Source organism: Topomyia yanbarensis, chromosome 1 (genome assembly GCF_030247195.1).
Source record: "Topomyia yanbarensis strain Yona2022 chromosome 1, ASM3024719v1, whole genome shotgun sequence".
Taxonomy (NCBI): domain Eukaryota; kingdom Metazoa; phylum Arthropoda; class Insecta; order Diptera; family Culicidae; genus Topomyia; species Topomyia yanbarensis.
In genome coordinates, this window is record NC_080670.1 from 40497050 (window position 1) to 40509395 (window position 12346).

Sequence of the window (12346 nt, forward strand, 5' to 3'; positions counted from 1 at the left end):
AGATTTTCAGATTAACTCATTGAAAGCCACAGATGATGTTTATGTGATTTGTCTGATTCTCGACAATTTTCAGACTCCATTTTGGCGATTTTAACTTGTGAGCACATACGTGGTTACCGGTGAATCGGTCAAGTGAGCAGTTGACAGCTTTGCTCTATACAATTCTGTCGAAAAGATGGAATCTAATCTGGGAGTATTCCTCGATATTGAGTGAGTTTTAACAATGTGTCTTTCCAGTCTATTGTGGAAGCCATACGCGGTCATGCAGTATCTGCATGTATCGTGGATCGGATTGCCGCAATGCTGAGTCACCGCATAAATGGCAGAGATAATGAAGTTGATGACTTGCGGCTGCCCTCAATGTGGCGTTCTGTCACCTTTGTTATGGATCCTGTTTGCCTACGGCTTGTTGCGGATATTCAATCAGCTTTAACTCCCGACCTTCGGGTTTGCAATCTTTGAATTATCGTCATCGGGGGTTACTTTACGCCACGGAGGCTACTTTACCCCACAATTAAAGAATGATACTTGAGCTTCTAGTTCAAATTTAGCGTTATATTTTGACAAAAAACAAAAAAATGGAAATAGGTTTAAGAAAATGATTGCAAATAATCGTAGTAGGCGATGAAACTGAAATATAAAATATACGCAAAAAGCATTGTAACTTAAATTCTCTTGGGAAAGTGTGATATACTAGTCAAATTATTAGATAAGAGGATATAGATTACGCGAAATTAACTTGGCAATGTAAAACAATTATTTGTGTTTGTAAAAAAAAATTGGCGTAAAGTAGCCCCCCCTGTGTGTTTCAAATTTGAATGTAATGTATGTAATGTACAAAACGTTCTATTTTTGGCGTAAAGTAACCTCCGATGACGATAATGCAACAAACAGAGCTGTCGAACAGTGGTGTCAACAAGTTAAATGAAGAGGCGAATGACGTTAAGGTTAAAACCTCTATAATCGAAATAAAGAAAACAAGTTAAATAATCGGTTAATCGACACAAGCCATCAATGTTTCTTTTTACGAAGAAGCGACGTAAAATAGCCAGTCCCCCGCCAATCATTGCAGTTGAGCGTCAGGTATGTCTCATCGTTCATGGTCACAACCACGCTGCGCTTCGCAGGGAAGACATCTTTGACGAGCACGATTGCGATTTCGACACGACTGGCCTCTTCTTCCTTTCCTCCTCATGACGATGCTCATCCCGGCCCAAAGTACGTTAGCTTCCGTCTTTTGCTTCAGAGTTTGCTACCCATTCCGGTCCCGTATAACCGGGAACCCAGCTTGCACTCACCTTTCTCCAGTATTGCGACAGAATCTTGTATATGTGCGCTCGGATATTTCCAGCCGCAGACATCTTCGCTACAAACTGGAGCCGCCGCACAGTGGGATAGGAAGCTACTTTCGACGGTCAAAACCATTACTACTCTAGATATCTCGACAAACATATGATTACGGCCTAAAAGCCAACTGTCAAAATCCACTTTGAATGAAAATTCCGGACAAACCGTTACTAGGCGAACACAGTTCACAAGAGTTTACGACAGAGAAAACTTTTCTCTTTCGTTCACTACCAACATTTGTGTTTGGCGTGTAACGGTTTGTCCGGAATTTCCAATCAAAGTGGATTTTGAGTTGGCTTTTAGGCCGTAATCATATGTTTGTCGAGATATGTACATTAACGGTTGGGTGTCTTCGACAAATACTTCGCCCAAAGTTGTGTTGTATTTTGACAACTTTGGTTTTTATCGAGATAAGTGGAAACTGATCTAGATAAGATTTATCTTTGGTAGGGGCATCATAGAAATTAAATTTCTTCTGCCAAATTGATCGCTTTGGCATTTGTGACATATTCTGTGATGACATTCTTGCTTCAAAATGTATATAGATAGCGCTGCATCGTATTTCATGATAAATAATTCTAAAACGAATTTTTACCGCATAAGTCAGGTGAAAAAATCTGTGGTCACGTCTTCCTTCGGAAGGGAAGTAAAGCCGTTGGTCCCCGGTCCATGAAATTGGTGGATCGATATCTAGTCCAGGTAGTGGAATCACCTCTCTGGCGTCGGTAAAGAAGAAGTATATCCAACTTCTATACTCTACTAACAAAAATATCCTCCTCCCGTGATACTTGTGGAGTGCGCAGTAGTATATACGGCCTCTAGCAAAAGCAAGTATCGGACTAACAACTCCCTTCCCTTACCTTCCGCGATCTACGTTCGGGCCTGGTCGGCGCCGGTATTGATCCGCCACTTTAGGATTACCAGGAGTTGCACATTGAAAGATGTTTCGCTAATCCCAAGCATAATTATCTACTGATTCCCTGTGCAACTTCAGCTAGTCCCGATCGATAACGGAGTAGCAGCCAGGGGTGGTCGCACAAGCTCAAGCTCATAAGTCACTGAGAAAAAAATATGTTGTCGCTTTCTAACACAATCTTGTTTGCTTTACTAGTTTTGATATACACTCCGAGATCACATATCGTCGCTGTTGTGCTATCTTATGACAAACGCCATTTTGGGGCAAACTGAGTTAGATATGCCACATTACTTATCTGAAAAATTTCTACAAAGTGGCATTTTCAGAATTTTGGAATTCTACTTGGTTACTAAGATATAGCGAAAAACATGATGAGAAATTATTAGTTTTTTGATATATCTTATGATTTATGATATGATCACTATATCTTCAGATTTGCTCAAGTTATATTGAAGTTTTAGATGTTTTTATACGTAAAAATGTCTGAGGAACACAATGGCATAAAAATTTTCAAAGAAAAATACACGAGTTGCGAGAAAAACACAGTTTATGTTTTAAACTGGAAATATAGCATATTTGGCACAACTGCAACCAAAAGATGCTATTTTTTCTAGATTCCTTGATTCATTTCCTTTAAAATGCATGTAACCGATTGTTTATAGACCAAATTAAACTAAAGATATGAATAAAAGTTTATAATTGATGTTTTTTCTCTATGGAAAATTTTCCATGTATGATTATGACATGCCATACAAATTTTGTCATCAATACACACCTATGACACGTGTGAGTGCGACTTTTGGCTAGTATGTTTCTTTTTGACATTAAAAATGTCTTACTCCACTATCTGGGGCTAGGTGTCATTCTAAAATCTAAACTATCTCCCATGTAACGAAACTATGTAAGGTTTGCACGCTTATAACTCCGATATTACTAGATGGATTTTAATCATTCATACACCAACCGATTCAGAAACACCTAACTTAAATATTGGTAATAATTTAATATCTCCCCAATAAAAGTAGACTTTTGGAAATTGGTAAAATTAAAAAGTTCACGAAAAACGGGAAAATTACCATTCGTGAGGCAGATTTCTCAGACACAGCCGTCAAAAGAGGGCAGCTTAGTGACTCAATGAAAGACGAAAAGTCATAAATAGAAGCGACGCATGTCCGTTTAAATCAGTTGTTGCTCTTATCCCATACGATCGACATCGTCTCCGGGCGATGCAATAAGCGCTATCGATTTTCGGCAACGTTGGCATTTGCACACACTCGCACCTAAGTGACTAAACCATTTACGGTTAGTTTATAAATAGAGGTGACGCGTACCCGTTTGAATCAGTTTTTGTTCTTACGTCGAACGGGTATGATCATGGCTGCAGCGTCTGGGCACTACAATAAGCGGTAGACGCTATGCATTTTCGGTAGCGGTGGCCGTGTGCGGATTTTTCGGGTACCAGCACGGTGTCACAGAATGATTTGCAAAGTGGGTGGGTGGGGTGGTTTGGATTTAATTCAATACGGTGTGTGCTGCTTAAGAGTGTTGCGTTTGAAAAAAATATATTTATTTTATGCATGCGTGTGCGTTGTAACTTGTTAATCCATGTTTACGGCGCTTTATAGCTGCGTAGGGTAAAGAGCCTATTGGTTTTCATATGTTTCATATTTCGGTTATATGTTTTTTATCGGTAAGGCATCTGAAAACGTGCTTCTGTAGTTATTGCACCGTTCAGCAGCGTAGTATTTTATATAGGAGAGTACACTCAGGTTTTTTTTTACGCGGATTTTGAAATGTACGCGGTTTTCATTTACGCGTTTTTTTTTAATTTACGCGGTTTTCATTTTCACGGCCTGTATCCCCTGTGTGAAAAAACCTGAGTGTAATTGCATCGGAAACAATCACATTCCCAGCAGAGCTTTTTGTTTTCTAATTTCAAACACTTTTGTTTCGTACTGCACACAATGGAAAATTTCAAAACAGAACTTACCGTCCCAGCAGCAGTTTAAGCGGGTGTTCTTTTTCGATTCAAATTCAAGCCATGTCTTAAGCGTTACTGGACTTAAAATTGTTTTTCCAGTTTATCCAGTCAGAGTATTTGTCCTACCCTATGTATTTGAAACACAGTTCTAATTGCGTTTTAAAGTTTACAACAAATAGAACGGTTGGGTATACAAATTTTAATTTTAAAATAAATCTTTTTTTAAATTATGAAACAAACCGCTGTACTGAAGATATAATTATGTCAGTCCTATTACCACATAAAACACCTATATAACATAAAACGCTGCAGAATTGGTTTAATAATACAATGTTTACACTACAGAGTTATAACACGTTTTAATAATTAGCAACAAGAAAAATGTCACCAAGATAGCATAAAAACCCGTTTTAACTGGTAGTGCGAACGTTGCATAACAAAGTTTTTTTTTTTCAAATAATTTCATTTTTTCCACCACTAATCGATCAAGAAATACTTAACCTTAAGATTGTTTACTTAAGTTCATTAGTACATTATTGAAAATTTAAATGGAAAATGAAATTTCATATTTCATGGAGAATCTGTATATTTCCGTTGGCGGGCGTGGGCTTCCTCATCACAGTTCTCAATATGGAACATTTCTTTTGAATATATTTTCTGGACAGACCAGCCTATTTTTACTAGATGGATCAGCCAAATAATGCCAATCACCTAGTGAGATACTTGATTAATTAAAAGATTACCGTTGAAAGACCTTCAATAAATTATGTTTTAATGGGGAGGGTATATAGCAAATTGTAACATATGAAAACAGGCGAGTGAGCTAGAACGTGAGTCGATATGTCTGATAGATACAATTCATTTGCACGCTCTTGAAAAAGCTACATTTTTAATGTCACCGTGGTCGTGTCCTGTACACAACCCTTTAATTTTTTTACTTTTTAACGATATTCACTTAGCTAAAGATTACTAAATAGGGAAAGTTATAAAATTTTAAAGCCATAGTACTTAAGTGAGAGCAAGAATATGAAATATACAGATCAGAAAGCTTGAAGTGACAGGGTCATTAGTCATTAGGATTGAAATCTTACAGACTAATCTTTTGTCTTCTGCTGGCAGGAGTCGAGCTTAGGCAGAGATACTACGAATCGTTCAATTCTACCAACATGTCTCACGGCAAAGACATGCCGCTTCACCATGAGAACCGACAAAAGCGAAGTCATCACTAGAAGCCTATCGACGATTCACAGCATCAATGAATAGTGCTGTTGTTCATCTCTGTTTGCCTTTCAAATGCCAAAGTAGATTTACATTAGGCTATTGCCGTTACCCTTTCAGTGGAAGCTGGTTTGCTACTGGGTATAAATTGGTGGTGCGCCAACATCGTTCTACTTTCTTATGGCGCTGTCACTTTTAGTTTTCCGGTTTGTATACTGCCTATGATCACAAATTTGTCCCATAAAGATAGGATATCCGAGTTGTAGAGTTGTTTTTCCAATTAGCCCTCAGCCACTAGTATGAAGCTGAACAGACTAAATACTGCAGTCAGTCAACGGAGGCGGCCGCATACCAACCATCGCCTTCTCACATTGTGAAAATGAACATCGTAAATCAACGTGTGTACAATGTACACTGTACATCTCATTCAATAAGCACCACTCAAATTCATCCAATTTGCACACGCTCGTGCGTCCCCACAGAGTGAAGAGCGTCCACAGCTATGAAATGGGTGCATGTGGTGCTGGCCGTTGGCATCCGAAAAATGTGAACCCTGTTACTGTTGCTCGTTCAAAACCCAGGCAACGAGTGATGAAAAACGCAGACATGTATATTAAACTTCCCGTGTTTGATTGGGTCTCTCAGGTGCCCCATATTGACGGCTCAGCCTGAAATAGACAGGGAAATTTCATTTTTTTCACGTCGCTTTCGAAATCGGTTTTAGCTTTATTTATAGAGGTCATTCATGCTTCAAAATTTAATACAATGTTGATGCACATTTTTTCGACTAATTAGTACAAACATGGCGCAAATCTGTTCAGTACAAAGCAAGTTACTAGCATTCAAAAACTTTACCTGTTGTTTCCTCCGAAATTATGACAAGGAGTTCCAATATTGAATAGTATGTCGTACTTACGACATAAATGCTATTAACAATAATTATATCAAATATACAGGTAAGCGCACTATGTTTACAAATTCCATCTAGAGTAGAAAAACTACTTTCTTCGTGATATGAGGGAGATCTCTGTAACGAGTTTTGCATAAATAAAAAAAAAATAATAACTTCTAATATTTTAAAAACGTACATTTTTTCATAACGCATTCGAAAACTCTCGAATCAAACCTCTTAGTTTTTTTCTCGTGAGTTTAGTAATTAAGATTGTTTTAGGAACACAATGTTTTGCCATTCAAAAATCGATCATGCTACGACTAACTTCACGCTTCCGAACAAATCCTGCGTTGTATGAATGAACTTACATGTTTAAATTATTTAAAAAAACGATTAGCGATCCAAGAAATGAAATCAAGCATCAATTTAGTGCACGATACAACTCGGGTTGCAGCACTCTTTAACTAGGGCAATGGAGCACAGCTGATACGATAAACTTCTTCTCGATCTGCTGCACATTTCCTCAAGCAATTTATTGGAGTCGGGCCTATTATGAAACATGAGAACGAAAATAGATTTTTTCTGTTTTTCCTGTTTATGAAATGCTGTATGTATTCCCCCTTCTATCTCGAATCGTTTTATGAGACTACAGATGATGTCGTCTACAAATATTTGTCGGAAATTAAAAAGCGACAGTTGTTGTAATCTATTGTCATCGTCATTCACCGAGACCGATGGATAATCTTCACCATCACACAACTAACCACGTGTGACCCCATAAATCTCCCGAAGCGAACAAAAACCAAGCTACTGCTGGCCGTTAATCTAATTGTGTCTAACGAGCTCCAGTTTCATCGCCTTAGTACCTCGCTGCTATGCTACTCCGCAGTTATTAAGTTGGACAAATCTGCCTGCCCGTAGGTACGACCGACGACGAGCAGTTCAAAGACCTGTCATGACACCGGCGACCAGCAGCAGCAGTGCGCCATAAAACCGCCATCAAACGATCCCATATAGCTACAAGGCGGAATTGAAACGACCCGAAAAGTGCAAGACTGGCGTGTTCCATGAAGTGTTTGCCATCAATCATCATCACCATCATCGAAATTGCTACAACCATCATCATCGCAGGTCCCACGGTTTATCGCGAACATTTTTTTTTGCTAATACATACACGTATATAGGACATTGCATAATAAACGGTGTGGGCTTTGCGGAATGTGTTCTGTTGAAAAAGGTCGACGCACGTACTGTCTGGTCCCTGTCTTTGTGCTACACTGTATGCAATAAGACAGAGTACATACAATGTCTCAATCTATTTGTACTTTTTTTAAGATTTAATTCTCCATTCTCTGCCCAGCACTTAAGATTTCTCAGCACGGCGCTGCGATACAGTCAAAGGGATACCACGAAGATCGATGGCTGATGCCCTGATGGGGCTGGGAACCATAAAACTTTTCCCAAACAATTCTACTCCAACACTTCCACCACAAATAACTAGTCTCTCGACCGTATAAATCCTTCATCTGCCGCCCCCGAGTCGACACGGTTGAAAGAGCTATTAAAAAAAGTCCACTGAATAAAGAAGTGAAATTTCAGTGCACTAATGTTTGATGGAACTAATTCCCTCCAGCCCCGAGTATAAATCACATTACCCGAGAACAGCGCATCAGTTGATCATCGAGCAGGGCTGGGCCATAGAATCCGACAGACGACGGCACATGCTATGGTTCGGTCTATTAAAAGATTTTCCAGTTCATCACTTCATCGCAGAAGTAAATCGGTTCTAAGGAAGGAATAGAAAAGCGGCACATTCTTTCTATATTTGGAACACTTACCTGTGTGTAGCACTCGATTTCCTTATACGGATTGACGGCGACCAGAATGGATCCCGTGTAGGTCTGCGTGGATTGCAGCGTGGATCTTGAGTTAAGGAAAATGTTTGCTTTCACTGTTTCGGAAAATGTTGTCTGGATGAGGTCTGGTTGGTTGAAACTGAAAGTGATCGCTCCGCTCCGGTTGCGTTCAGAAAAGATCTTCTGGCTAAACGAGCGGCCTACTTGATCGTCACTCGTCATCAACGTCATTTTCACACAACTGTTTCGGTATAGTTTATGTTTTTTTTATTTCTAGTTATTTTGAATAGCGGAGAGAATAATTCACACATGTGTCTTCCCGGGATCCGGAGAAATTTCCGATGCGTTTAGGTTGTTTAAAGTAAGGCTGTTTTTCAAGAAACTATTTGTTATGCTAAGCGTTTCTAGTATATCTTTATGGACATACTGCGATGAGACGACACCATGGATGACACGCTTTAAAAATGATTTCCATATTTTTTACTATGTCTCATTTTCAGAGCCCCGAACGTTTCCAGTTTCCTCTACGTCATTAAAAACTGGTAATAACTTTATCAGCAATTGTGACGCCGGGGGCGACGAGCCGTTTGACTTTTTTATTAGCCTATCACCATGCTAGCATTTATTATGACGGTGAAACAGTGCGAGCAAGCTCCGTGTCATGGCTCTCTTATAGGTGCTCGGAAGAATGCCAGTACAAATAGAGATTGGAGATGGCATGACGTTCGTCACCAGTGACATTAAAATTTGTGACTGCTAATGCTGTGTGAGCTGTATGATGAATGACCGCTTGCGATGCATCCAAGACACGATCAAGTCAAACGATTACAAGCGGATGACGATGAGTCATGTCGTGAGGAATTTTATCTCTATCAGAGCCTTTTCACGCTAACAGAAGTAAATATGATATGATGTTGGAATAGTTCGCGGAAGGGATGACGACGATACTGGGGAAGCGCTGATGGTTTGGGGCACATTCTTGTGCTGGTATTCTTTTGGCTGCGGTTTCGCAATGGAATGTAAAAGCGTTTGTTTTAGGGCCCTTGGTTGTAGCTGCTGAGCTGCAACCAAGGGAGGCTTGCTCTGAAAGAAGGTAAGCAGTGTATGGACACCTTACAATGATTGGAATTGTAAGGCATTCCGCTGACTCATCGTGTATAGTCGCATCTGGCGGAAAGGAATTGATAAATATAAGATACAAATCAAACGACTTGAATTGTTGTACACAGCGAAAACAGTTTTTTTCTCAAAATGCATGTACACTGTAACTATAGCGCTATATTTCTCGACAAACATATGATTACGGCTTAAAAGCCAACTGTCAAAATTCTCTTTGAAAGGAAACTCCGGACAAACCGTTTCTTGCTAAACACAGTTCATACACCCAAAACGCGAGCCGTATGAATTACATGCGAATAAGCATGATTCTAATGAGAATTTTGCATTGTAACTGGTATAATGCATAGAAAGCGATATTGGTCCGGGACAAAAATGCATTAAATGGCGATTACACCACAGAAACTTACACAAACCCACAGTTGAGAATGTATTAGTGAATTTAACGATATCGGAGTATTAGTATTGAAATGACTCTTCACTAATACACATGTAAAGGACATCTCCACTCGGATACATGTGCGCTCTGAAAATACTAATACACGCTCAAGGACCTGTTTCCATTTCGCCTTTCTACTGATCACATGCTGCATATTGGAGAGAACAGTTTATAGCATCATCAAATTGAAGGGGTGTGGGTGATGATTATGTGTTGATTTTATATTGAGCTTTCGGCGTTCTCTCAACCCTAAATTTACCAGCGATATGCGAGTTCTAGCCACTAGATAGGTTCATAAATGTTAATAATGATTAATGATTATTTAACCGCACTATACGCAGGAGAAAGTTACCTATATGGGAACATTGGGCTAACAAATTTCAACATTTGTCTGATAGAAGCCGTCCGCCAATCATTTCTGGCATTCCTTATATCAATAGTACTTTCAGGTGATATCATATCAGTATTTCGCAGTAAAAGTATTTAAGTTTAAAGTATCATAAACTATAAGGGCAGTGATGACATGGTTTTGCACTTTTGAGCAGCAGTGGCAGTTACTCATTTCAGTTTGTATTATTTCCCGAACATGCGAATCCAGCGCACACAGAGTGTGACAATTAGGTTTTACATCAACCGACATAACCCCACAAAATGAGCCGGATGAACTTTGTTTGACAATTCTCGGTGGTTTGTTTACATGGGAGTTACATGAGTTCGAATGTAACAGATGAGCACCCGTTGCACTCGCACTCACGCAATTGACAAAGTAAACAAACCACTGAGAATTGTCAAACATGAACTTCATTCATCATAAGTTCATTGTAGAATAGGTATAGGTAACATCGTTTTTCAACCGATCAATGGGGGTCAGTTTGACAACGTCAAAATCGCTTGAAATGTCATCAACAAATAGCAGTAGCAGTAGACAATAGAAAACAATGCACACTTTCTCTAATTTGATCGAAACTCGTGCTTCTCGTTTGTATTTAGACAAATTTCGTTAATTTTGTTACAAACAAAGTTTTTTATGTTGACTACACCAATATTACGCCATGTCATCCAGCGAGCGCACATCATCGCCCTGGTCAACGATCATCGCAAATCAATCTGAGCACAAATCATTTTCTTCCACTCTTCTCTGAAGCGTAGAATGAGAGTGATGATTATGGCAAAAGCCATTCGCTATGGGAAAATAACGCGTATATCACACACTCTCATAAACGAAAACTGTTCACGCGTTTAGTGTGATTGGAATTGAGCTGTTTGCAGACAAAAAAGCGTAACTGTGTATGAAGACAAAACTTCTTACAAACACCACAGAGGTATTCATGTATAGAATACACCACCTTTTTTGGAGACTCAGCAAGCAAAACCAACTAATACTTTTACATGCGGGCAGATAATATGGTAGCGTGTATGCTCAATCGATTTATTTCATCATGAATTAAGCTGTGTTGGTATAATGCAGTAACTATGCTTGGTCTACAATGCGAAGAAGGTATGATTCTAATTCGGAATATGCACGAAAGGATGTAATGCCTTTTTTGCATTGGGAAATTGTTTTGGGTGTAGCAGTTGATGAAAGAGAAAACTTTTCTCTTTTGTTTACTACTAACATCTGTGATTGGCGAGTAAAGGTTTGTCCGGAATTTCCTTTCAAAGAGAATTTTGACAGTTGACTTTTAAGCCGTAATCATATGTTTGTCGAAATTTTAATAAATCTGTGGGATAATTTGCTTGTTAAATTTCATAAAGTTGTACGTTAACACAGCAATTAATGTCGTTTTCGCTTGAAGCAGAAACTAACTCAGTTTCGGACCTAACTGCTGTCAAACCGTTTGTTTGAAGCCAGTTTCCAACCTAGGTTATGCGCCACTAAACTGAAAACCGGGTTGGGTTCCAACCTGAAATATATTTCGGGTTCGCTCACACCTCCGCTGTTTGGCGAGAACCCAACTCAGTTTCATTAAAAACGTTCGTTTGAAGCAACTAACCTGGGTTAGTTTCTAGGTTCTCAATCGAAAACGACATAAGATAACACGTACTAAGAATTTCATTTATGGAAAGAAGTGGCATCACTGCCGAATGTTTAGGACGTGTTTTCGTTTTTGCGCAATGTTTTTCAATATTTTTCAATGAAATATAATGTGTTTTATAGGAAATCGAAACTAATTGTTCAGTAGGTTTCTCCTCCTGTTAAGTTGCGTGTTAGTTGGTTGAAATGTCACGAGAAGAATATTTATTTTCATAGTGATTTTGACGTAACACTTCAATAAGTTTCCCATACATGTGCGTGAATCGAGCAGGCAAAAAGAACACCGTTCGTTCCACTAATGCCTGCAGCGCCATCTAAACTTGACTAACTGCTGCAACGATTTCTGACTGATAATAGAGAGATTCGTAGGGAGTGGGCGTAGCGTATTGGTAAATCGATTGCCTTGTACGCAGCGCACCTGGGTTCGAGTCCCGACCCCGCACATAGGGTTAGAAATTTTTCCTAAGAGATTTTTCTAACCCGAAGAGGCGAATGACCTTAAGGTTAAAACCTCTATAATTGAAATATAAAAAAAGAGAGATTCGT

General features: G+C 39.1%; 1 protein-coding gene across 1 annotated transcript in view; it reads right to left on the reverse strand.

The window, feature by feature from the left end:
• Positions 1-12346, reverse strand: part of LOC131677432 (unconventional myosin heavy chain 6) — a 119741-nt gene that overhangs the window by 45713 nt on the left and 61682 nt on the right. The window contains exon 3 of the mRNA XM_058957260.1: positions 8193-8255. Coding sequence (XP_058813243.1) covers positions 8193-8255 — 63 coding nt within the window. The remainder of the gene's footprint in view (positions 1-8192; positions 8256-12346) is intronic.